This window comes from Leptonychotes weddellii, chromosome 11 (assembly GCF_054177405.1).
Source record: "Leptonychotes weddellii isolate Sample4059 chromosome 11, ASM5417740v2, whole genome shotgun sequence".
NCBI lineage: Eukaryota > Metazoa > Chordata > Mammalia > Carnivora > Phocidae > Leptonychotes > Leptonychotes weddellii.
In genome coordinates this window covers 57,694,507-57,718,822 of record NC_138379.1, presented here as the reverse complement: position 1 = coordinate 57,718,822, position 24,316 = coordinate 57,694,507, and the positions used below count along the sequence as shown (strand labels likewise).

The 24,316-nt window shown below is 46.2% G+C and overlaps 1 protein-coding gene across 6 annotated transcripts in view; it reads left to right on the top strand.

Moving 5' to 3' along the window:
* The window catches only part of ME3 (malic enzyme 3), a 188,374-nt gene that overhangs the window by 159,138 nt on the left and 4,920 nt on the right, over positions 1-24,316 (top strand). For 5 of the 6 annotated variants that reach the window (XM_081798983.1, XM_081798982.1, XM_006736201.3 and 2 more), the window contains 6 exons: positions 3,516-3,625; positions 18,322-18,419; positions 18,685-18,798; positions 20,435-20,540; positions 21,142-21,284; positions 21,852-22,025. In XM_081798983.1, the coding sequence (XP_081655109.1) occupies positions 3,516-3,625; positions 18,322-18,419; positions 18,685-18,798; positions 20,435-20,540; positions 21,142-21,284; positions 21,852-22,025 (745 nt within the window). The remainder of the gene's footprint in view (positions 1-3,515; positions 3,626-18,321; positions 18,420-18,684; positions 18,799-20,434; positions 20,541-21,141; positions 21,285-21,851; positions 22,026-24,316) is intronic. The other variant, XM_031031114.2, reaches the window with a different exon arrangement.

Below are 24,316 nucleotides of genomic sequence, written 5' to 3'. Positions count from 1 at the left end.
GAGAAATAACAACCAACACTACAGAAATACAAAGGATTGTAAGAGAATATTATGAAAAATTATATGCCGACAAATTGAACAGCCTAGAAGAAATGGAAACATTCCTAGAAACATGCAACATACCAAAACTGAAGCAGGAAGAAATAGAAAAATAGAACAGACTGATAACCAGCAATGAAATTGAATCAATAATCAAAAAACTCCCAACAAACAAAAGTCCAGGACCAGAAGCTTCACGGGTGAATTCTACCTAGCATTTAAAGAAGAATTAATACCTAATCTTCTCAAATTTTTCCAAAAAAAAAAAAAATAGAAGAGGAAGAAAAACTTCCGAATTCATTCTATGAGGCCAGCAATACCCTGATACAAAAACCAGATAAAGACACCACAAAAAAGGGAACTACAGGCCAGTACTTTTGATGAACATAGATGCAAAAATCCCCAACAAAGTATTGGCAAACTGAATCCAACCACACATTAAAAGAATCATTCACCACAGTCAAGTGGGATTTATTCCTGGGATGCAAGGATGGTTCAATATTTGCAAATCAATCAACATGATACATCACATCAATAAGAAAAAGGATAAAAACCATATGATTATTTCAATAGTTACGCAGAAAAAGCATTTGACGAAGTACAACATCCATTTATGATAAAAATCCTCAACAAAGTAAGCTTAGAGGGAATATACCTCAACATAATAAAGGCCAGATATGAAAAACCCACAGCTAACAGCATACTCAATGGGGAAAAACAGAACTTTTCCCCTAAGGTCAGGTACAAGACAAGGATTTCCACTCTCACCACTTTTATTCAACATAGTCCTAGCCACAGCAATCAGACAAGAAGAAATAAAAGGCAACCAAATTGGTAAGGAAGAAGTAAAACTTCCACTATTGGCAGATGACATGATACTATATGTAGAAAACCCTAAGACTCCACCAAGAAACTACCAGAACTAATAAATGAATTCAGTAAAGTTGTAAAATACAAAACCAATGTACAGAAATCTGTAGCATTTCTATACACTGCTAATGAAGCAGCAGAAAGAGAAATTAAGAAAACAATCCCATTTACAACTGCACCAAAAAGAATAAAATACCTAAGAATAAACTTACCCAGAGAGGTAAAAGACCTGTACTCTGAAAACTATAAAACACTGATGAAAGAAATTGAAGACAACAGAAAGAAATCGAAAGACATTTCATGCTCATGGACTGGAAGAACAATATTGTTAAAATGTCTATATTACCCAAAGCAATCTACAGATACAATCCCTATCAAAATACCAACAGCATTTTTTACAGAACTAGAAAAAACAATCCTAAAATTTGCTGGGAACCACAAAAGACCCCAAATAGCCAAAGCAATCTTAAAAAAAACAAACAAACAAAAAAAAAACTGAAGGTATCACAATTCCAGACTTCAAGTTGTATTACAAAGCTGTAGTAATCAAAACAGTATGGTACTGGCAAAGAAACAGACACATCAATAAAACAGAATAGAAAGACCAGAAATAAACCCACAATTATATAGTCAGTTAATCTTCGACAAAGCAGGAAATAATATCTAGTGGGAAAAAGTCTCGTCAACATATGGTATTGGGAAAACTGGACAGCTACACGCAAAAGAATGAAACTGGACCACTTTCTTACACCATACACGAAAAATTAACTCAAAATGGATTAAGGACCTAAATGTGAGACTTGAAACCATAAAAATCCTAGAAGAGAACAGAGGCTGTAATTTCTCTGACATCAGGCAAAGCAACTTCTTTCTAGATATGTCTGAGACAAGGGAAACAAAAGCAAAAATAAAGTATTGGAACTACATTGAAATAAAAAGCTTCTGCACAGCAGAAGAAACAACCAACAAAACTAAAAGACAACCTATGGGAGAATGGGAGAAGATATCTGCAAATGACATATCTGGTAAAGGGTTAGTATCCAAAATATGTAAAGAACTTATACAACTTAACACCAAAATAAAAATAAATAATCCAAGTAAAAAATGGGCAGAAGACATGAACAGACATTTCTCCAAAGATGACATACAGATGCCAACGGATACATGAAAAGATGTTCAACATCACTCATCTTCAGGGAAATGCAAATCAAAACCACAATGAGATATCACCTCACACCTGTCAGAATCATTACAATTAAAAACTCAAGAAACAAGTGCTGTCAGGGTGCCTGCGTGGCTCAGTCGTTAAGTGTCTGCCTTCGGCTCAAGTCATGGTCCCAGAGTCCTGGTATCGAGCCCCGCATCCGTCTCCCTGCTCTGCGGGGAGCCTGCTTCTCCCTCTCCCACTCCCTCTGCTTGTGTTCCCTCTCTCGCCGTGTCTCTTCCTGTTAAATAAATAAATAAATAAATAATCTAAAAAAAAAAAAAAGCAAGAATGGAGGAAGGGGAAGGGTGTGTGCAGAAAGGGGGACTGAGGTTGCCTGCAGCACAGAAGCAGAAAACTGAGTGCTCAGCTTTCTCACAATGTCAACAGGAAAAATGGGTTACGAATAATACAGTCGCTTTGTAGGAAATACAAACTTTTCCCTGACCCTGAAATCTAACAGTCAATTGTAGCATAGATTTTGAATAAGGCATATCAAGCAGCTTAATGGGCATTGTCTTCATCCACCAAGGCAGTATTTCTCAGAGCTTCTGGACGATCAGAATCCAAACAATCTGGGGGTGGTCATCATTTCATAATGTATATGTATATCACAGTATCCCACTGTACGTCTTAAATATATGATTTTTGTGAATTCTACCACAATAAACCTGGAGGGAAAAAAAGTACATTCCCAAGCCCTGCCCCAAACTCACTGAGTGAGAATCTCTGGCAGATGAGCCTGGGGTTCTGTATTTCGAACAAGCTCCCGAACTGATTCTTGTGTACCTGCAAGTTGGCGAACACCCTTATCAAAGTGTGGGTAGATGACAGTGGCTTCACATAGTGGCCTTTGCCAGGCTTCCTTGCATCTGAGCAGGACACAATGCGTGAACCCAGAAGAGTCTGGTGGAGGATCTCCAGGTCTCAGGACCCACCCAGGGAGATATGTGCAGGCTACAGAGGCTCTGTAGGCCCCAGTGGTTGGGAAGTCAGGGTTTCTGCATGCACTTGGGTGGGAGTGAGCTTGCTGCTGGGATTTCAGATGGCCGCAGGCCCCAAGGAGGGCAGGCCCCATCTCAGGTCTTGCCATCACCCCCCAGGGTCTGCCATCCATAGCCCACGGCAGCCCCCAGCCTACATTAGAGTCAGGGATATGGGCTCAGCAGACCACCAGACCCAGGTGTTCCTACTCTGTCCCTTCCCCATCCTCATCCATCATGGGGGCAGGCAGAGCCCAGGAGTCCAGGAGCCAACCGGGTGGCAAAAACCCCAGCACAGGGGCCATGCTGCCCCCACTACCTCCTATCCTGTGCCTCTCCACTCCCCAGGGCAGGCTGGGATCTGCCAGGGACTGGCCATGGGGAGGCAATCATGAGTGCTTCCCTTTCCCTGCCCACAGGTTTGGAATAAATTGCCTCATCCAGTTTGAAGACTTTGCCAACGCCAATGCCTTCCGCCTGCTCAACAAATACCGCAACAAATACTGCATGTTCAATGATGACATCCAAGGTAAGGCTCACCCCGCCTGACAAAGCCACTGAGGACTGAGGCCTTCCCACAGGCTGCCCTGCATGCCGGAGTGGGGGCGCCTCCCGGCTCGCCCGCTGCCCACAGCTGGGGCAGAAAGAGCATTCGTGTTGGGGCCAACTCCCACTTGGCTGATTCTTAGCTCTCTGACTTTGGAAAAGTCCCTTAACTTTGCTAGGCCTCAGTTTCCTCACCTATCAAGTGGACACGATTACTGCTTCAGAGGAAGTAAGAATTATGGGATTTAATATCTGAGAGAAATACTAACCAATGCTGCCATTTTCTAGCCAGCTGAACCTGGGCTAATCAAATCTCTGAGCTGTAGTTGTATCCTCTAGTCATTGGGGATGATAATAACTGCCTTGGAAGATTATTATGAAAATATAAAGAGCTAATGTATAGAAAGTACTAGTATATAGGACTCATCAGACCAGAGCATCAGTCACCATAAAAATGGCCTTTCCCAGCCTTAGTAACTCACTCTTGGATTTCCCAAACACTAGGTGTAGCCCTGTCCAGTCCATAACTTGGCTGGAATGCATGCTACTCAGAATGATAACTATGAAAGACATTGACACCAGGGCCCCAGGGCATTCCAAAAGCCAATGGGAAGCATCTTCTAGTTCAGGGTCAACTGGGTTACCTGTTCTATGGCCCAGAAGTATCTGAAGGCACTTGCTTCTTGCTGTGGAGATGCCAATATGTGAAACTGGAGGGGAGGGGGAGTCCCTCACACATCATCTCTCCTGATCCAGGCCTTCTCAGTAAGAGCATTGGTAACCATTCCCAGTATTTTATAAGCTCAGGAGAAACCTGAGGACATACAGATTATTATTTAACAAATGAAGTTTGGCATGCAAAATCTTTCAAAAGCAAAAATGCATGTCAGAACAAGAACAAGTTGGTGGGGGACAGGTGTTGGTCCTTGGGAGTAAGAGATTGGCCAACCCTTCCTTTTTGCAGATGAGACCCAAAAATGTCACAACTTTTCATCAGATGAGTTAGGGTTACACTTAGGAGAATTCAAACCCGTGTAATAATAGCTAAGGTTTAGAGCTGCATATTTATTGTACATCAGGCACTGTTCTAAGTACTTTACACTTTTGATCCTATGAGATTTTATCATCTTTGTCTTAGGAATGAAGAAACTGAGGCACAGAGAGAATAAGTTTATATAGTAAGTGTAGCATTGAAATTTGGACTCTAAATTCTAAGTTCATAATCACTCACCATACAGTTCTGAGACCTTACACGATTACAAAACCAAAGGCCCCTTCCTTTCCTGTGGCCCACATTAAGGGCTAAAGAAATGTGATAAATGGGGGTTTTTTTGGTCATAAATTTTCAAGAGGCAGGATAGCACAGTTAAGCATATTATTAGACAGTTAAGATCAAAATATATGACTTCAGCACTTGAAGAGTGGGTAGCCAGAGAGGGGAGACCCAGTAAGGGCAAGCTGACCCATGGCAACCCCTCCCCCAGCCCGGGGGATGCTGTCCCCCCAGATGTATGGGCCTGGGCCAGGCATTGGCTGCCGGCCCGGCCTCACTCAGGGAAGTGGGGTGCTCTGCACAGACCAGGCAGCACATGCACTCCCTGCCCGCCTGCTGGTCACCCCACTGTTAGCCCAGTGGGCAGGGCTGGGACCACGGCCCTCGAGGAAACACCTGCAGGCTAGCCCCTGACCGACTCCCCTGTCACGGCCCTCACTCTGAGTCAGCGGCAAGACAGCCATCCCCCTGGGCTCATGGGGCTGCCAAGGCCAGAAGGTGGGAGTGGAAAACAAGTCCATGGGGGCCGCACAGCTGGTGCAGACTCCAGATGTGTGCACGTGCACACACACACACACACACACGCAGTCCTGTGTATACATCCTCATAAACACGGGCACAGGGACACATCCGGGCGCTGCCATCCTCTGCCTCCACTGCCCCCCACCGCCACCAGAGAGCACCTCTAGGATGAAACCAGGGCTGTCAACTCCCTCTTCACGAGAAAGTTCACACTCCCCCACTGGAGGCATAAGGCTTCAGGGGCCTGCCGATCTCTGCCCCCCTTGCACCCCCACTCTGTCCTCTGACCTGCCCTTACTGTTATCCTCTGACCTCCTTGCCTGTCGGTTCTCTCTGCACATGAAAGCGCTGCTCCTCAGTCCTCCCCATCATCTTCGCCTGAGGAACTCCTGCTTAGCCTTCACGACTCCGCTTCAGGCTCTCCTGTCCCAGGGAAAGCCTCACATCGGCCTTTGCTCCCCCAGTCTGATTTGGGTACCCACTGGGAGTTCCCACGGTGCCCCCGTTAGTCCTCTTACCACACTGTACCCCAGATGCCTACACTGAATCATCTGTCTCCCCAGGAGACGATAAGCTTCCAGAGACAGAGACTGTGTGATCTGTTCTCATTCCAGTTCCCAGCACGGCATCCAGCACATTATAGCTGCTTCATAAGGAACTGGAGAATGAATGAATGAATGAATGAATGACATACACATACACACACACACACACACAATGACCTTCTCAGAAGCACACCCACCAATTCCTGGGGGCATATCTACCTCAGACACCTGCCCCTGCAGCCTCTCTCTTGTCCAGGTCATCATGCACGTTCAGATGCATATACATCTTCACATGTGCACCTCGTGTACACACACGTATCATTTTTTAATTAAATCAATTCATTGGCTTTTGTTTCCTGTTAATAGCCAGTTCCAGCAGAGTCTGTTTTGCTCCCAGGCAAAGCCAGATGGAATAGTTTTCTGGGCCCCACAGCAGACAGCAAAGGAATTTCCCATTCTTTCCTCAGAAATTAAAGACTAAAGTCATGAATCTAAAATGTGTAACAAGAGCTAGCAAATAGTGGGGCACCTGGGTGGCTCAGTCATTAGGCGTCTACCTTCGGCTCGGGTCATGATCCCAGGGTCCTGGGATCGGGTCCCACCTCAGGCTTCCGCAGGAAGTCTATTTCTCCCTCTCCTACTCCCCCTGCTTGTGTTTCCTGTCTCGCTGTGTCTCTCTCTGTCAAATAAATAAATAAAATCTTAAAAAAAAAAAAAAAAGAGCTAGCAAATAGTACCAGAATGTCAGGATCCCTATAATATCAAGTCTTTGATCAGGACAGCCTGACCGTTAGGTACGACCATAAGCGACAAAAGTAAAGAGATGGGCATGGAGGTGGACCCCCCCAGACCTTCCTTCAAGAAAAGACTTGTCCCAACTGCCGACAGGGCTGTCAGCTGCATCAGGCAGAGAGTCTCAGCTACAGAGAGCCGCCTTGCCCATGGTCCTCTCTGCCAGAGACGCCCTCACCCAGTGATGTGGGAATATAGAAGCCCAACCACTGTGGCCCAATGGAGGACAGTACAAAGGGGACATTTTAACTCCAGAGCTCCCCACGAGGTTGGTTGAGGCTTTGAGGACTACACACAGCCCGGCTTCTCCTCTGCCCCATCCTGCTTCCCGCCACACACCTCCCGCCCCCCCCCCACCTTCCATAGGTGCTGATCCCAAGGGCATTTCTTGGTAACATCCGGAACACTCCACATGTCTCAGAATCTGCTTCCCAGGGAGCCCAAGCTGCAAAGTGATAACATTTTGCATGCACACAGGACTTAAGATGTAAAAAGTGTTTTTCGTACACACTATCTCACAACTTCCTTGAAATAGCCCCTCTCCCTTCAGGGAGGACAGACATTGCTGTCCTATGTCACAGGTAAAGAAACTGAAGTTCAAGGATTACCTTTTGCTCCAGGTCACATAGCCAGACAGGCACAAGGTGGGACTAGAACCTAGTTATTCCTGATTCAGAGTTCTCTATCTGTCTCCATGACATCAGGCTGCCTATTACCCCCATGTGCGTGAGGCGGTGCAGTGAGTCTCCTTGCTAAGGATTAAATTCCAGATCCCACATAAGTGGGGGTGTCACTGGTCTCCAGCAGCCTGCTGCTCCCATCTTCCCCATCCCTTCCTCCAACTCCCCCAGTTTACAGACCAAAGAGGAGGCCCAGAGAGGGGAAGGGGCTTGTCTTCATCACCAGCTGGTTACTGATGGGTCCAGGACCAGAAGCCTATGATGTGTGTCCTCAGTGCTAAGTGGGCAATTAGGAGATGGGTGAGGAATTCCAGGACTCGTGGGACAACATGGAAGATTAAGCTCATGCTAGAATTGGCCCCTTTTACCTCCAAATACAAAGTAAAGAGAAATGAAACATAAAACAATATAGCCATGCTCAAAAATAGAAAAGGAACATCCACATGCAGACTTGAAGAGGGTTGAGAGAGAGAGAAAGAGGGAGGCATGACAGTGGCAAACAGACACCAGAAACAAGTCACATGTGGTTGCTGGGGCCAAGCCCAGCCCACCCCAGCAGGACCCCAGCAGGACTCATCGTCAGAATCTGCCCAGCACCCCACACAAGGAACCAGGCCGCCCACATAAAAATGAGACTGGGCCCACGCTGCCTGCTCTGAACACCAGGCCGGTCTCCCATCCTTGGTGGAACTCGGAAGATCTGACCAAAGGCTTCAGGCTCCCCGCAGACTGCGCTCCGTGAAGGCAGGGGTAATGCCTTCCCGGCCAGTCTCCCGGCCAGTCCTGCTTGTCCCACACACCTGGGATTCACCACCCCACAGGGCCGTCCGCATGCTGGGGCCTCTGGAGCCCCAGGGCTGGAAGGGTCCGGGGCTCCCCGGGGCTGCCGGCTGTCGCCTCTGCCCCCACCCCAGCCAGCTGACACAAAGCCTCCGCTGCCCCAGGCTGGGTCTGTGAGCCGGGCTGCGCATGCGCTGACTTACAGCCGGCAGTCTCCGCAGGCATTTTGGAAAAGGCAGGGGCTCAGGTGACTTGTTTCAACCAGGACCAGAGAAGCATCCCCGCTCTTAGGGGAGGAGAAAGAGACCTGGAAGGGGAACAGCAATAGCAATGGTCATGCTGGAGGACAGGCCAGCGGTGTCCTTACCCAGGAGCCAGAAGCAGGATGCTGCTGGCCTAGTAACCTTGGCCCTCCAGCCCCTACTGCGAGCTGCTCACACCGCGCGGTCAGGGTCATGAAAGTCTAGCTGGCTTGTCCGTTCCAAAGCATCCTCCTACCCCACCAGGCTGCCCTGGACCTGCACTGCTCCCGAGTCCTACCACATCCCGGGGGCCAGGGGGCCTGTCAGGGTGCCCCGTGGTGGGTCAGGCCATTGGCACCCTCTCACACTTTCAAGTTTTCATTTGTGAGTCAGAGAGCTTAACAGTCAGACCTTGGATTGAGACACGCCCAAGTCTGAATCTCCATTTTTCTGCTTTGTGCTTTGGCCACGTGTCTTAAATCCTCTCAGCCTTCTTTTCTTTCTCTGCAAAATGGACATAACAGTATTAACAGCCAGGAAGGAGAATCGGCCAGTATCGATAGAATAAACCAGGATGCTTTTAAAAAGCCAGCATTGCTTTATTCACTGTGAAGTGTTTCCATCGTGACCCCTATTTGTGGTGCCAGGGTGTTAGAAGGACAGGAGTGATGTGTAGGTGGGGATGGGCATGTAACAGTGCTCAGTTCTAGTACGAGCCTAGTAGGCTCCTGACACATAGGTATAGGGGTGGGGAGGAAGAAGGGTTGATACCCAAATACAGAGAGGCTCTGCTGGAGGTGAGGAGAGAGATCGGTGTGAGCACAGGAGTGGGCAAACCTGAGGAGAAGGGAGGCAGAACCTTTATCCACATTCCACATACACCCTATTCTTCCAGCCCACTGAGTTCCTCTCACTGTTCTATGAACTTTCTTCCAACTCTGTGGTTTTGAATGTGCTGGCCCCTCTGCCTAGAATTCTCTTCTGCTCTTGGCTAACTTCTGTGTATCCTTAAAGGCTCAAGCCTCACCTTCTCCAGGGTACCACATCCAGGGCCAGGCTTGTCGCACAGGGGTCTAGCTGACCCGTACCCTTCCCCAGAACCCAGGAGTCACCCACTTTGCAGAATGCCTCCAAGTTCCCCAGAGCTCAGATGTCATGATACCAAAGGGGCAGATGGCTCTGAAGACTGTCCAGCTGGTTTTCCTGCTTACAAGAAACCAGGAGCTATATCCAGTTCTTAGGGGTCTACTGCCCCCTCCCCCACACCATCACCACACACAGGGAGCAGCAGTTCCTGGCCTTTCCAATCTCTCTCCCTCACAGTGAAGCCTCCCCTGGCCTTCTCAACCTTCTCTCTCCAGAGCCTTTCTTTTTTTCATGAAGTTCTGTGTTCTGTGACTGGTCTTCACTTACAGGGCTGTGTCTAGCCCTGAGGTTCCCATGGGTCTCTTGCATCTGATCCTGGCTCCTCTGTGACCTCCCACTGCCCTGTTGTATCAGGTAAAACCCCAAAGAAGCTAAGATGATGGTAATTATTCCCTCTGGTTTCTCCCAAATTCTGTCAGAATAGGTCTACCCCATCTTACGCACGGGCCAAGAACTGCCTTCTAGAAAGTCCAGGCGTTCCAGAAAATTCTCCTCCTGACACAGAGATAGGGCTGAAGTGGTCTAGAAGTCCTTTGCTTGGTATCCAATTAAGGGAACTTGAATTTTCTGAACATATGTGCTGTTAACTATCTATGAACAGATGGTTTTATTCATCCTTTTATATCCAAGGCCTAGCACAGTGAAGCCCCAGAACAGGCCCCCAGGACACGAATGAATGAATGAATGAATGCATGAAGGTAGCCAGCTGCTGTGGGAAGGTAGAAGCAGGCCTGGCCTGGCCTTGCAGGGGACGACACCCAGCCCCTGCATGGCCCCAGGCTTCTGAAGCCCCACGAGCAGACCCTGACCACGCCTAACTCCCCGCCCCTGTCCCCGTCTGGGACAGCAGCCTTGCCTCACCTGAGAAATGGCTAGTTCTTCCCCTTTTCTCCACAATCTGTTGTTCAGCATGGAAGTTCCTTTAACTTTGTCAAATGTGACTGTTAGAAACTACCTTTTCAGCTTGTCCTTTTGTGCTATTTCCTGACCGTACCACCTCTAATACTCCGTTTACAGGAAATGTAATTATGGAAAGCTCCCTCTGAAAAGGAAAACTTGTTTTTCTTTCATTGTGAATGGGAAACAGTCACACTTTGGGCAGCCCATGGCATTTATGGGCCCAAGCCAGGTTCAGCAACAGCCCTGCACCCCTAGGCTTCTCCAGGTGGTTACCTCCAGAAAGCTAAACGGCTTCCTTCCTCTCCACTTTCAAATCCCTAACACATTACCCAAGAGCTGTCCAAATGAAAGTTAATGATGGAGATAACTTTATTTGCCAAACTTAATAAGATGGGGCTCAAGAACTGCTTTTTCCTCTTGAGCTCTGGTCTGTAATTAGGGTAACTTGCCACTTCACAGGATGGCCCCAGAGGAGGATCCCAGAAAGGAAAGCAGGAGTGTGGGGCTCCAGGAGCCAAGTGCAGAGAGAGTTACCCAAAGGGAAAATGAGCAGCAGTATCCAATGCAGCTGAGAGATCAAGGGAAGCAGCAGCTGAGGACTGACTGCTGAATTTGGCAAGGTGGTGGGACAGGTGACCTTGTCCAGAGGTGGGGACAGGTGCTTGATTGGACTGGGTTTCAGGGAGACTGAGGAAAAAAGAAATAGAGGCAACAAGTATATTCAGTTCTTTACAAATAAGAAATAGTGTGGGACTATACAGAGCCAATAGAAAGCCTTTTAAAGATGGGAGCTTCATGACATTTGTATGCTGATGGCAGTGACCCAGCAGAGGAGAAATCAAGGATGCAAAAAAAAAGAGAGAAAATTACAAGACAAATTTCCTTGAGTAGGCAAAACAGGATCTGGCACACACGTGGAGGTGGCTTTGGCTAGGAGCAGGGACAGCTGACCTGTGGTGACAGGAGAAAAGGCAAAGTGTATGGACATGGAGGCAGAGGGTCTCTAGACTTAGTGGTAGGAGGATTCAGAAATTCTCTCCTGATTGTTTCTGTTTTCTTTGAACCTCACTTTCCGCTTCTGAGAGGGGAAAAACGTGGGGGCTCATAGTACCTGCTTGGTAGAGTTGTGTAAAGATTAAATGAGCAAATGAAGCTGAGCACACACACAGCACAGAGTCAAGGTCACGGTGAGAGTGATCAATAAATGGCAGTTGCCCTTGTATCCTTTCATGGAAATGTTCCATCCTTTCCTATCAGATTTCCCATTGTTTCGTGTTCTCTACCCCTTCTGGAGTCATTGACATCTGCCTAAGTTCTCTTTCTTCTACCTCCACTGCCCCTGCCTCCAGTTCTCCCCCAAGGAAAGCCCTTCACGCCCCTCCTGCTGCCTTCAAGTCCAGAGTCAGGAGAAGCTGGTGGGGCTTCAGAGACCAGGAAGGGATGGAAGTAGCTCCCCCTGGAAGTAGCACCCCCCCGCGCCCCCGTTTCCCTGCTCTGCTTCCGACTGGGTGACTGGCTGGGGCCTGTTTCCTCCTCTGCGCACTTGTTGTAGGTCATACTCTCCAATCCACATCCAGCACTGGATTTCTGCAGGTAAGCCCAGTTGTAAAGCTTGCCAGTTCTAACACAATAGATACTTGGCGTCTGAGAAGGAAAGGACCCATCAAGCATGGGGCGGGGCGGGGGCGTGGGGGGGGTGGGTCCTGTGGGAGTCTCTCTGATGGAATATCTTTGGCGCCATCTGGTGGCGCATGTCTTGCACATCTCCTTTTAGGAGGCAGAAGATGGTCTGAAATATAATCAGATGAGCAGAAAACCCCTCTATCCAATGGAAGGAAACTAATACTTCACCTAGAGAAGTCATCTAGTTCAGTGCATCTCAGGCTTAAATGGGCATGTAAATCATCTGCAGACGTTCTGAAATACAGACTCTAACTCAGTAGAACTAAAATAAAAGTGGCTCTTGAGAGCCAGATATAGGATGGGTGGAGGTATTTGTGGAAAAACAGAAATGGGGAGTAGCTGATACAATAAGTGGACTATGAGAAAATCATAGACAAGGGTATTTAGGAATTTGGAGGAGGGTCATACCATGCAATTCTCACTACCTGTGTAAGTGATTTAAATAATGACTTAAATTGCTTTTTGATGCTTTCTTGGGTGTCAGCTTGGTGTTCCTTTTGAATGCAGTACAGTGCTGAGCCTGGCCATGATACAGCCCCACTTTATTCAGGTTAGATAAAAAGTAGATCTGGGAAAAGAAGGGGAGGCTAAGGATGCCTGGCTGGGGAAAACAGGATGGCTGGCATAGGAGATCCTGTGCACTGAGTCTTAAGGAATAAATAACGAACTGCAGAAGGTCCTATAGATAGATGGTAAACAGCATGGGCAAAGCACAGAAGTGTAAGAAGACATGACCTGTTAGGGAATGATCAATAATGCACCTGGTACATAGAGTATGTGGGGAGGCATGAAGCAAAGATAGGCTGATGCTGACAATATACTTTTCTATACATGAACTAACAAAAAGTGTATTATGAACAACTTCTTTATAGTTGTCATCACACTTGGATGACACAATCAGTTAATACCAATTACAGTTTCTTTACAAAGTTATACTTTCAGTTAATACTTTCTTTACAAAGCAGGAATGAACCTATTTTGTTACCAAGGGTATCCTTGGTACCTCAGAGTCTGATACAAAATTGATGCTTAATAAATAAATGAAGGTAATGAATTCCACAAAATGACCTCTGACTGCTGATTACATTACGGTTATTGGTGCTCAAGCCTTGGCAAACAGGGAGTTCCCTGAGGGCAGGGACCATGTGTGATTCACCTTCCCTAGTGCCTAGCATGGTGCCTGTCACCTGGCAGGCCCTCAGTACATGCACAGTGAGCTCCTCAGGGACCCTCAGAAGGGTGTTAGGAAAGCCCCCAGTAGTCCTCAGCCCAGGCTGTGGGACCCTGTGACACTTTAGCAGTTCCTCCAGGCTTCCTGTGTGAAGGCTGGAGAGCCTGCACTCCACCTTCTGTGTTCTTACCTCAGGTCCTGCCTTCTGATGTCCATAATGATGAATGTGCACTTATTAGGCTCCAGCTGTTTTCTATGTTCCCTGTCTTAGCCCAACACATGCCCTCTAAGCCAGGTACAAATCTAGCCCATATTCTGGGAAAAGGCCCTTCCCCAGAGCTACAAAACACAAATGCCTTAGATAACTGGAAAGAGAAAACAGAAAATTCACTCATATTCCCACCCTGCAACCTTTAGTATTTTGTTATTCCTTCCGGATTCCGTGTGTGTGTTTCATTACAAATAGAATCATGACATGTAGACCTTTTAAGGTTCTCTTCCTTCCAACTAATTCAGTGAAGCATAGTCTAATGGTTAAGAGCACAAGGCCTAGAACCTGATTCCCTGGGATTCCCTGATTCCCTTCAAATTTTCACTCTGTTATATGATCTTGGATAACTCAGCAAACTACTCTGTACTTCATTTTCCCAGGCTGTAAAATGAGGATGATAATAGTTAGGATTAAATAAATAAACATCTTTACAGTTAGACATGTGAAGCACTTAGAACAATATCTGACATAAGTTAAAAACTTAATAGCATTTTCTATGTTGCCACATCATCTTCATAATGATCATTTTTAATGGATGCAATATATGTCCACACTAGCTAATTTACTTAACTCTTACTCCTTTGTTAGATGTTTAAGTTATTTCCAGTCATTCCATATTATAAATAACACAGTCATAAATATCCTAGGACATGCGTTGTGGATTTTTCCATACATAGCTTCCTAGAAGTAGAAGTATAAGTTTAAAGGGCACAAACATTTTATGCCTTTGGTCTATACTGGGAAATAATTTTCCAAAAAAGGTCATAGCATTTTAAAATACAATTTATGCTGGAACTTTTTACTTTTCACTACTCCCTCACCAACCTTGGATGACATCAAATTCTTTGATTTGTGCAACTTTAACAGCCCATAAGTAGTCCCACTATAACTTCCGTTTCTTTGACTATCATGGAAGCTAACAGTGCCCATGTGATTACTTTATTGTGAACTGTCAGTCAGGGTCTACACCAGTTGCTTTAACAGAGAAGACTTAGTACAAAGTATTGCTTATTATGTATTTTAAAAAGGAAAAGCCCTAAGGACCTGCTCCCAGCCCTGAGGCTAGGGAACATAGAGAAGACCAGGCGGCAGTCCACTAGTGTTGGTGTCTCTGAGGGGTGCGCTACGAGGCTAGTTCTGCAAGTGATGGACAAACTGCAAACTGAATTGAACTGCTGCTTCTAGAATATTCTGTTGCTGTAGAATTGGAAAACCTAGGCTGTGGGGTTTCCAGATATAGCAAGATGAAAATGCAGCATGCCTACTTAAATTTGAATTTCAGGTAAATAATGAATAACTTTTTAGAATATTTATAATAATATTGCATGGGACGTACACTAAAAAAGAAGTTATTTGTTGTTTATCAAAAATTCAAAGTTAAGTGTCCTAGATTTTATCCGTCAATCTTACAAGGCAGGGATGATGCTGGAAAAAGCGTTCTGTCCCCCTCACCTAGCCCTTCCCTCACCCTCTGGTGCCAGTTATTGGCAGAGCCCAGCATAGAGCCAGTTGGCAAAGCTGGGAAGTGGTTTGCAGACAAAGCCAAGTGAAGGGTGGGTTTGAAACTGAGAAACAATTACCCGATAATTGGCACACTCCATCCTTTCAACTGTTCAGCATCCATACACACGGTTCTATACACTGGTACTTCCAGACAACAACAAAAACAACTCTAACAAAATACCTAATAAAATACATCTTTCCAACAAATGAAGACATTCTCACCTTCTCCCCAATATGGGGAGGGGCAAAGTCTCTACAGTCATTTTATTCATCTCTGGAAAATAGTCGCACTACTCATCTCTGGGCAAGATTAACTACTCTTTAAACTCAGTCACAGTCACATTTGAAAATTCTGTCACCTAAAGACTAAACTAAACTCCAACAATACTTATATAAAAAATAAGAGGAAGGAGAGGGAGAATAAATTAGCTAATATATACCATTACGTAAATCACATAATCATCAAGGAAGAAATTATGCATAGCTGCTATATTCCTTGTTTCTGTAATCAGTCATGAGGCCATAGCTGATGCTTATACATTTCTTCCTCAACCTCCCATTCCATGTTTTCTTGTCCTCAGAGAGGACCTCGGTTGGCCAGGGTTCTTTAGTGGGATGATCCAAACCTTTCTCTCTGAAGGATGTGAATCCTCAGTGGTCCTGCCTCTCTTTTCTTGCAGCAGTATTCACTAACATCTCCTATTGAGCATGCAAGTACTAAGAGGATCCCCTGGGTTCAGATCTAGTCCCTCCTGTCCTCCATTGCCCCTCAGTCATCAAATAGCCTGATGACAGCCAGTAAAGTAACCTTGTCTTTCTTTGTCCACTGGTTTCATGGCAAAAAAAGAGAACCAAACGGCCAGGTGGCAGTCTCAACTCTCCATTTGGTAGAACCATGTTGTGAACTCTTATGGAAGTGTTTGTCTCTTGGGAACCAACACCTCCAATCCAGAGAGCACAGAACTGAAGGGACAGGAAGCAAAATTTCTGCTAGTAACTTACTAGGTGAAATGGTGCAAGGAACCACTTCCACTTCAACCCCTTGATTTCCAGACCCAAGTATTCTGGCTATGGGGGAAAGAGCACAATGTATTGTTTGCTAAGTCAAATCCTATACTGCATCCTGTAAGATAGAACTTCACCAGCTTCATAGAGTGTTACCAACTGAGTCTTAGGTAAGTCTTCGGTAGCCCATTCTACTGATCTATTAGGCCCGCTGCTCCTGGGTGGCAGAGTACATATTAAGACCACTGAATTCCGGGGGCATAAGCCCAGTGCTTCACTTCTAGTACTGTAAAATGAATTCCTTTTTTTTTTTTTTAAAGATCTTTTATTTATTTATCTGAGAGAGAGAATGGGAGACAAAGAGCATGAGAGGGGGAGGATCAGAGGGAGAAGCAGGCTCCCCGCCGAGCAGGGAGCCCGATGCGGGACTCGATCCCGGGACTCCAGGATCATGACCTGAGCCAAAGGCAGTCGCTTAACCAACTGAGCCACCCAGGCGCCCGTAAAATGAATTCCTTGATTAGAGCCTTATTGTCTGAAATATACCAGGATGATGACTAGGACATCCACAGATTCCAAACATCCACAGATTATGGCACTGGTCAAGTATTATATACAGGGGAAGAAAATCTATATCCAGAATATTTGTTTATTCCAGGGAGGATAAATCTCTTTCCTGTCTATAATGGAAAGAGTCCAATGTAATCCTGCTGCCAGGTAGACAGTCCTCCCAGGGAATGGTGCCATACCAGGAGCTCCATATTAGTCTCTGCCATTGACAGGTTAGTCATTCAGCAGTAGGAATAGTAGGTCAGCCTTCGTGAGAGGAAGTCCATGCATAGCTTCCATCCTTGCCACCATGGCTACTTTGTACATAAACTCATGGAGTAAATCCTAGGTGGCTGGAGAAGGACGCTAAGATACACAGGACATGCCATTTTGTCCACCTGATTGAGGGAACCTATTTCATTATGCCCTTTGGTGAACTTTCCTATGTGGCACAAATATGTTTGCACTCTATACCTATCCCAAGAGGTCCATCCACACACCCCTTCCCCAGACTTCCTCATCATCAGTCTTACTATTTATTCTATTCTAAGTCCCTGACCATCAACCAAACCATTAGCAACTGCCCATGAATCAATGTAGACCTAGCCATCTCTTAGACCAAAATGGACAACCAAATTTACAACTTGAAGTCCTATCCATTAGGAATATTTTTCTTGCTATCACTCTTTAGGGCTATCTTTTACTGGAGCTGTGTAGCTGCAACCAGAAACTTCTCACTGATGCCAGTATATCATTAAGAATAATCAGTAAACCAAGGGGCGCCTGGGTGGATCAGTCATTAAGCGTCTGCCTTCGGCTCAGGTCATGATCCCAGGGTCCTGGGATCAAGCCCCACATCGGGCTCCCTGCTCTTCGGGAAGCCTGCTTCTCCCTCTCCCACTCCCCCTGCTTGTGTTCCCTCTCTCACTGTGTCTCTCTCTGTCAAATAAATGAGTAAAATCTTAAAAAAAAAGAATAATCAGTAAACCAAGCCCAAGCTTCTTTCTCCTTGGTCATAAGGAATCCCTAGTGAGTCCCTAGGTGTGCACTGAAGGAGAAGAAATCATGCAGCAGAAGAAGGTGTCAAATGAGTCTGAGCCACCTGCTTATGCAACTTACTTGTACCTTCCAGACAGGCTCAAGTCACTGATGATGGTATGCTACTGGGCACACCAACCTTATGACTTGGTGGATAAGACAGGCAGCTCAGATCACATGGTCACTTAATGTCTCATGGCTAGTTTGTGGTCTCACTTTTAATTTGCTTTTAATCCATTTATCCCTTATTCTGTGAGGCTCACACTTCTTTTCAGCTTCTATTATATTTGTCCTTGTCATTTCATTTATGAATGATGGTGGTAGCAGCGCCTGACTATCTGATCCTCTCTCCCAGGGTCCAGTCACAATCCAGGAGCTGTTTCTCAAAAGAACAGTTATCTATAAACAGGGCATATACTTGCTCCAAAACCTGCATGCCTACAGACTTGACCTCTGTAAGGGCTAGGGAGAGTTGCTTGTTCTGCCGCACATTCTAGGTGTGGGGAACTCTGCCAAGAGTCTTCCCTTAGGGATGGGGAGCCAGTGGCCAGAGATTGATCTCAGTGCACTCTGTTGCAGGCACAGCCTCTGTCGCTGTGGCAGGGATCCTGGCTGCTCTGCGAATCACCAAGAACAAGCTCTCCAATCACGTGTTTGTTTTCCAAGGTGCGGGTGAGGTAGGTGCCATCAGGAGAACAAGGATGGGTGGAGAAGCATGAAGGAAGGGAGGTGTTCAGGGGTTCAGAGAAGAGGAAGCAGCACAGGTATATTGTGATAATTGCAGCTGTCTAGGCACCAACATTTGGGTGTCTCAAGGACTCCTGGGCCTCCTAGGAGAAGGGGGAAAGGTACAGAGAAGAGAGGATCTTGGTAAAGCTTCTGATAAATGCTGAGCAGCTGTTTGCCTTGTATCTGAACATCCACCATTATGGTACCTCCCAGGCAGCCATGGGCATCGCCCACCTCCTTGTCATGGCCCTAGAGAAAGAAGGTGTACCCAAGGCAGAGGCCACAAAGAAGATCTGGATGGTGGACTCCAAGGGGCTCATTGTCAAGGTACTGTCAGTCTGGTGACCTAGAGGTTTCCTGACACCTACAGCTATTGGAACTGGACTATAAGACGTCTCCATGGGAGAAAGTGCTCAGACAAAAAACGGAGCAACGGGGGGTAATGTTCTAACCTCCAAAGCAGAAGACACATCCCAAAGTAGCCTTAACTGCTCTGTCCAAAAGCTTTGAATATGTGGGCAGGTGTGTGTATGCATGCCCCTTCCAGCTTTATCTCCCACCACTTCCTGCCTTGTAGTAACCTCCAGCCACAGTAAATCATAGTTTTCCAAATGTAACATGCTCTTCTTGTCGACATCCTTGCATATTTTGTTCTTCTGCCTGAAATGCCCTTCTCTTTTGCCACACACCCACTCTCAACCCTCAACCCCATCTGCTTCCTCCTTGTCTTCTGTTAACTCCTCCAAGATGCTTTCTCTGAGCATCTAGGTCTCAGTCCATTCCCTACATTTATGCTCATGTAGCTGTCCCCCTCCATACATTGTACTTGCCTCACTGTAGAACAGTTGCCCTTTTAATTGTCTCTCTCCCCATTAGGCTTTATAGTCTTCATATCAATGCCTGGCATGTAATGAGTGTGTAATGTTTGAGGTGTGAGTGCAAGAATGAATGAGAAACAGTCTAGCTTCTGACTGGACTATGGTGAGGGGCACATTTAGATGGCCTCCACCCTTAGGACTTCACTGAGAGCTCCAAGTTTTAATGCCCAAAATCCCACTAACAGAGAATGTCAGTGAGAGACTTTTTAAAAAGATGACAGAGATAGGAATGGGGGAAGTACATGGGGCTCTCGACCAAGACTAGAAGAAATAGAAACTGACCTTCTGTTATCTCATAGAGAGCCAGATCCTCCTCCCACCCCAGGTCATTCCAGAGCATAATGCAGCACAGGTAAAAGCCACCAGAGGCTGCCAAGTGGCAAGCCACTCTTGCCACCTTTCAACATTATTTTGCTTATCCCAGTAAGCTTACCCCTACTCAAGTCTCTCTCCAAGCTGATGTCTTCACTCTGATTCTCATAAGGCCAGCTGACCCAAAGGAATCATCAGAACATCTGTACCATTTACCAGCCTGTCAAACTCTGACTCCTATTTGAAGAAATGGAAGGATCCTGAGCTTGTGGGAACAGCCAGCCATTGCAAGCCTGTCCTGGGGCTTAGCTTATTATTGTTCACAGGGAGGTCAATGGCTCTTGTAAAATACATTCAAATTAGCTTTCTGACCCTGATGGCTCAGGCCCCCTTCCCTCAACTGGCCCTGAGTGCTGGATGCCTTGGGGCCAATGGTCTTGGTCAGACTCAGGTATTTCATGAGAGCCTTTCTGTCCTGGCCCAGGAAGCCATGTCCCTAAAAGTGCAAAGAAAGGCTTTAGGGATTCTCCATGTTTGGTCTGGGCTAAAGAAACCCCACACACCTCCACACTGTGACAAAACACACATTAAAATCCTTAGGTTCCACCTTAGGTTTTACCAGGAGATCTGATCAAGAGGATGAGCGACAAGGCTTCTGACAGCTCAGACCGAAGCACAGGGCTCTCCGGGAAATGCTTTCGGGATCTCCAGAGGCATCCATGTCCAGCCAAGCAATTTTTACTGCCAGGCATCATGTTTTCCTTTCCCTGCAGGGAAGGAACCACCTGAACCATGAGAAGGAGATGTTTGCCCAGGACCACCCTGAAGTGAACAGCCTGGAGGAGGTGGTGAGGCTGGTGAAGCCCACGGCCATCATAGGTAGGAGGCAGGAGTCCCACTGTCCAGCCCAGCTAACCTTCTTGACTTGCAGGTGGAAACTAAGGCTCAGCCAGCAGGCATAAGCAATTGATGGAAGTACCGCTGTCTCACCAATCCCATGTCCACCTCAGTGCCACAGTCTTTCACTGAGTGACTACTGTATAAAAACCATAGAACTAAGGCACCAAGTTGGGACTTAGTGATGCAGAATTATACAGTGCAGTGGAAAAGCACAGGGCTGGTCTCTCTGAGAGGAAGTGAGCACTGCTCTCCCAAAGAGGGGAACCTGGCATCTCTCCCTATATTGGGAGAGGCACACACTCTAAAGGACTTTGCCCAGGAATGCCTTCACAGGACATCTTATCCGGGCAGGGACCTGAAGGGACCAGTGTTCCCTCAGGGATTAAGAGGAGGTCTTACCCAGCTCAAGCAAGAAGACCCTTTTCTCTTCAGCTCCCTCTATCCATCCCTATGGCGGATGCTATCTCCAAGATTCCTGAGTCTTCCATGTTGTACCAAGTCCCCCCCATGACCATCACCAGGAGAGGAATGGGGTGTTTATAAAGAGTAGGCATCCCTACAACCCCCCTTTTCCCTGTAGGTGTTGCTGCCATCGCAGGAGCCTTCACGGAGCAGATTCTGAGGGACATGGCCTCCTTCCACGAGCGCCCTATCATCTTTGCCCTGAGCAACCCCACCAGCAAGGCCGAGTGTACGGCTGAGAAGTGCTACCGGGTCACTGAGGTCAGCGGGGAGTCCTTCCTTCCCCAGGCTGAGAGGACATAGTATAACATTATGAGTAACCCTGTGAGGGTGAAGAAAAATCCCCCCATCGCTGATGAGAAAACTGAGGTTCAGAAAGATGAAATAACTTGCCCGAGGTCACAGAGCTAATAAGGAGTGGAGCTGGCCCTCAAACCCAGGTCTCGCTCCAAAGCCCAAGCTCTCACCCTCATGTTATACTGCTCAGGGTTCCTCTAGTAACATAGAGCTTTGACCAGAACCCAAGGCATTCATAAACTCTAGGTCACCTGCATTCCTGTCGTGTCCTGGGTTAGCCCTCTCGGGAGGTGACAGATTAAAAACCTTCACCTTTCAGTGATTTCTTGGCTGCCAGGTAACTCAGTGGGAGCTAAACTTTCTGGTCAAATGAACAAGTGTGCTTTCAGCACCTACAGTGTGCTCAGCACAATGCTGAGCGTGTGGGAGAGAATGAAGAAGGGTTCGACATTTGGGAGATAAAACTAGGCCCACCATTACTGCCTGAAACCCATCTCCAGGCTCCATCTCTGCTTTTCTTCCTGCCTCCAGGGCCGAGGGATCTTTGCCAGTGGAAGTCCTTTTAAGAGTGTGACTCTGGAAGCTGGCAAGACCTTCATTCCTGGGCAAGGAAACAATGCCTACGTGTTCCCTGGAGTGGCTCTGGGAGTCATTGCTGGCGGGGTCCGGCACATCCCAGATGAGATCTTCCTACTGACAGCAGAGGTATCGCTGTCCCTGCTCCCTTGCATGCATGCTCCCAGTCGGGCCTGTCTTCTATACCGGGTCCTACACTGGGCCCCCAAAGATTCCTTCTCTCCTCTCTTCTACTTACCTGCCCCTTAAGCCAGCAGTAGAACCTCAATGCTTGAACGTCAAGCTTCTCTCAAGATCACCTTGAGGCTTAAAGTTCTCTCAGAACACACACATTTTTTTTAAATTGTTATGTTTGTCATCATACGCCATCATTAGTTTTTGATGTAGTGATCCATGATTCATTGTTTGCGTATAACACCCAGTGCTGCATGCAATATGTGCCCACCTTAATAGCCATCACTGGGCTAAACCATGCCCTCACCCCCCTCCCCTCTGAAACCCTCAGTTTGTTTCCCAGAGTCCATAGTCTCTCATGGTTCGTATCTCCCTCTGATTTCCCCGTCTTCATTTTTCCCTTCCTTCTCCTAATTTCCTCCATGCTATTCCTTATGTTCCACAAGTAAGTGAAACCATATGATAATTGACTTTCTCTGCTTGACCTATTGCACTTAGCACAATCTCCTCCACTTCCGTCCATGTTGATGCAAATGTTGGGTATTCATCCTTTCTGATGGCTGAGTAATATTCCATTGTATATATGGGCCACATCTTCTTTATCCATTCATCTGTTGAAGGGCATCTCGGCTCTTTCCACAGTTTGGCTACTGCGGACATTGCGGCTATGAACATTGGGGTGCATATGGCCCTTCTTTTCACTACATCTGTATCTTCGGGGTAAATACCCAGGAGTGCAATTCCTGGGTCATAGGGTATCTCTATTTTTAACTTTTTGAGGAACCTCCACACTGTTTTCCAAAGTGGCTGTACCAACTTGCATCCCCACCAACAGTGTAAGAGGGTTCCCCTTTCCTCACAATCTCTCCAACATTTGTTGTTTCTTGCCTTGTCAATTTTTGCCATTCTAACTGGTGTAAGGTGGTATCTCAATGTGTTTTTGATTTGAATTTCCCTGATGGCTAATGATGATGAACATTTTTTCATGTGTCTGTTAGCCATTTGTATGTCTTCTTTGGAGAAGTGTCTGTTCATGTCTTTCTGCCCATTTTATGACTTGATTATTTGTTTTTTGAGAAGTTCTTTATATATCCTGGATATCAGCCCTTTGTAGTGTCATTTGCAAATATCTTCTCCCATTCCGTGGGTTGCCTCTTTGTTTTGTTGACTGTTTCTTTGCTGTGCAGAAAGCTTTATATCTTGATGAAATCCCATGCTTTTGTTTCCTTTGCCTTTGGAGACTTGTCTTGAAAGAAGTTGCTGTGGCTGATGTCGAAGAGGTTACTGCCTATGTTCTCCTCTAGGATTTTGATGGATTCCTGTCTCACATTGAGGTCTTTCATCCATTTTGAGTTTATCTTTGTGTATGGTGTAAGAGAATGGTCAAGTTTCATTCTTCTGTATATAGCTGTCCAATTTTCCCAGCACCATTTATTGAAGAGACTATCTTTTTTCCATTGCATATTTTTTCCTGATTTGTTGAAGGTTAGTTGACCATAGAGTTGAAGGTCCATATCTGGGCTCTCTGTTCTGTTCCATTGGTCTATATGTCTGTTTTTGTGCCCGTACCATACTGTCTTGGTGATCACTGCCTTGTAATATAGCTTGAAATCAGGCAACGTGATGCCCCCAGCTTTGTTTTTCTTTTTCAACATTTCCTTGGTGGTTCGGGGTCTTTTCTGACTCCATACAGATTTTAGGATTGTTTGTTCCAGCACTTTGAAAAATGTCATTGGAATTTTGATCGGGATGGTGTTGAAAGTACAGATTGCTCTGGGCAGCACAGACATTTTAACAATGTTTATTCTTCTGATCCATGAGCATGGAATGTTTTTCCATCTTTTTGTGTCTTCTTCAATTTCTTTCATGAGTATTCTGTTGTTCCTAGAGTATAGATCCTTTACCTCTTTGGTTAGGTTTATTCCGAGGTATCTTATGGTTTTTGGTGCTATTATAAATGGAATCATTTCTCTAATTTCTCTTTCTACAGCTGCATTGTTAGTGTATAAGAAAGCAACTGATTTCTGTGCATTGATCTTCTATCCTGCCACATTACTAAATTGCTGTTATGAGTTCTAGTAGTTTGGGGGTGGAGTCTTTTGGGTTTTCCACATAAAGTATCATGTCATCTGCAAAGAGAGAGAGTTTGACATCTTCTTTGCCAGACTGAATACCTTTTATTTCTTTCTGTTTTCTGATTGCTGTTGCTAGGACTTCTAGTACTATGTTGAACAATAGTGGCGAGA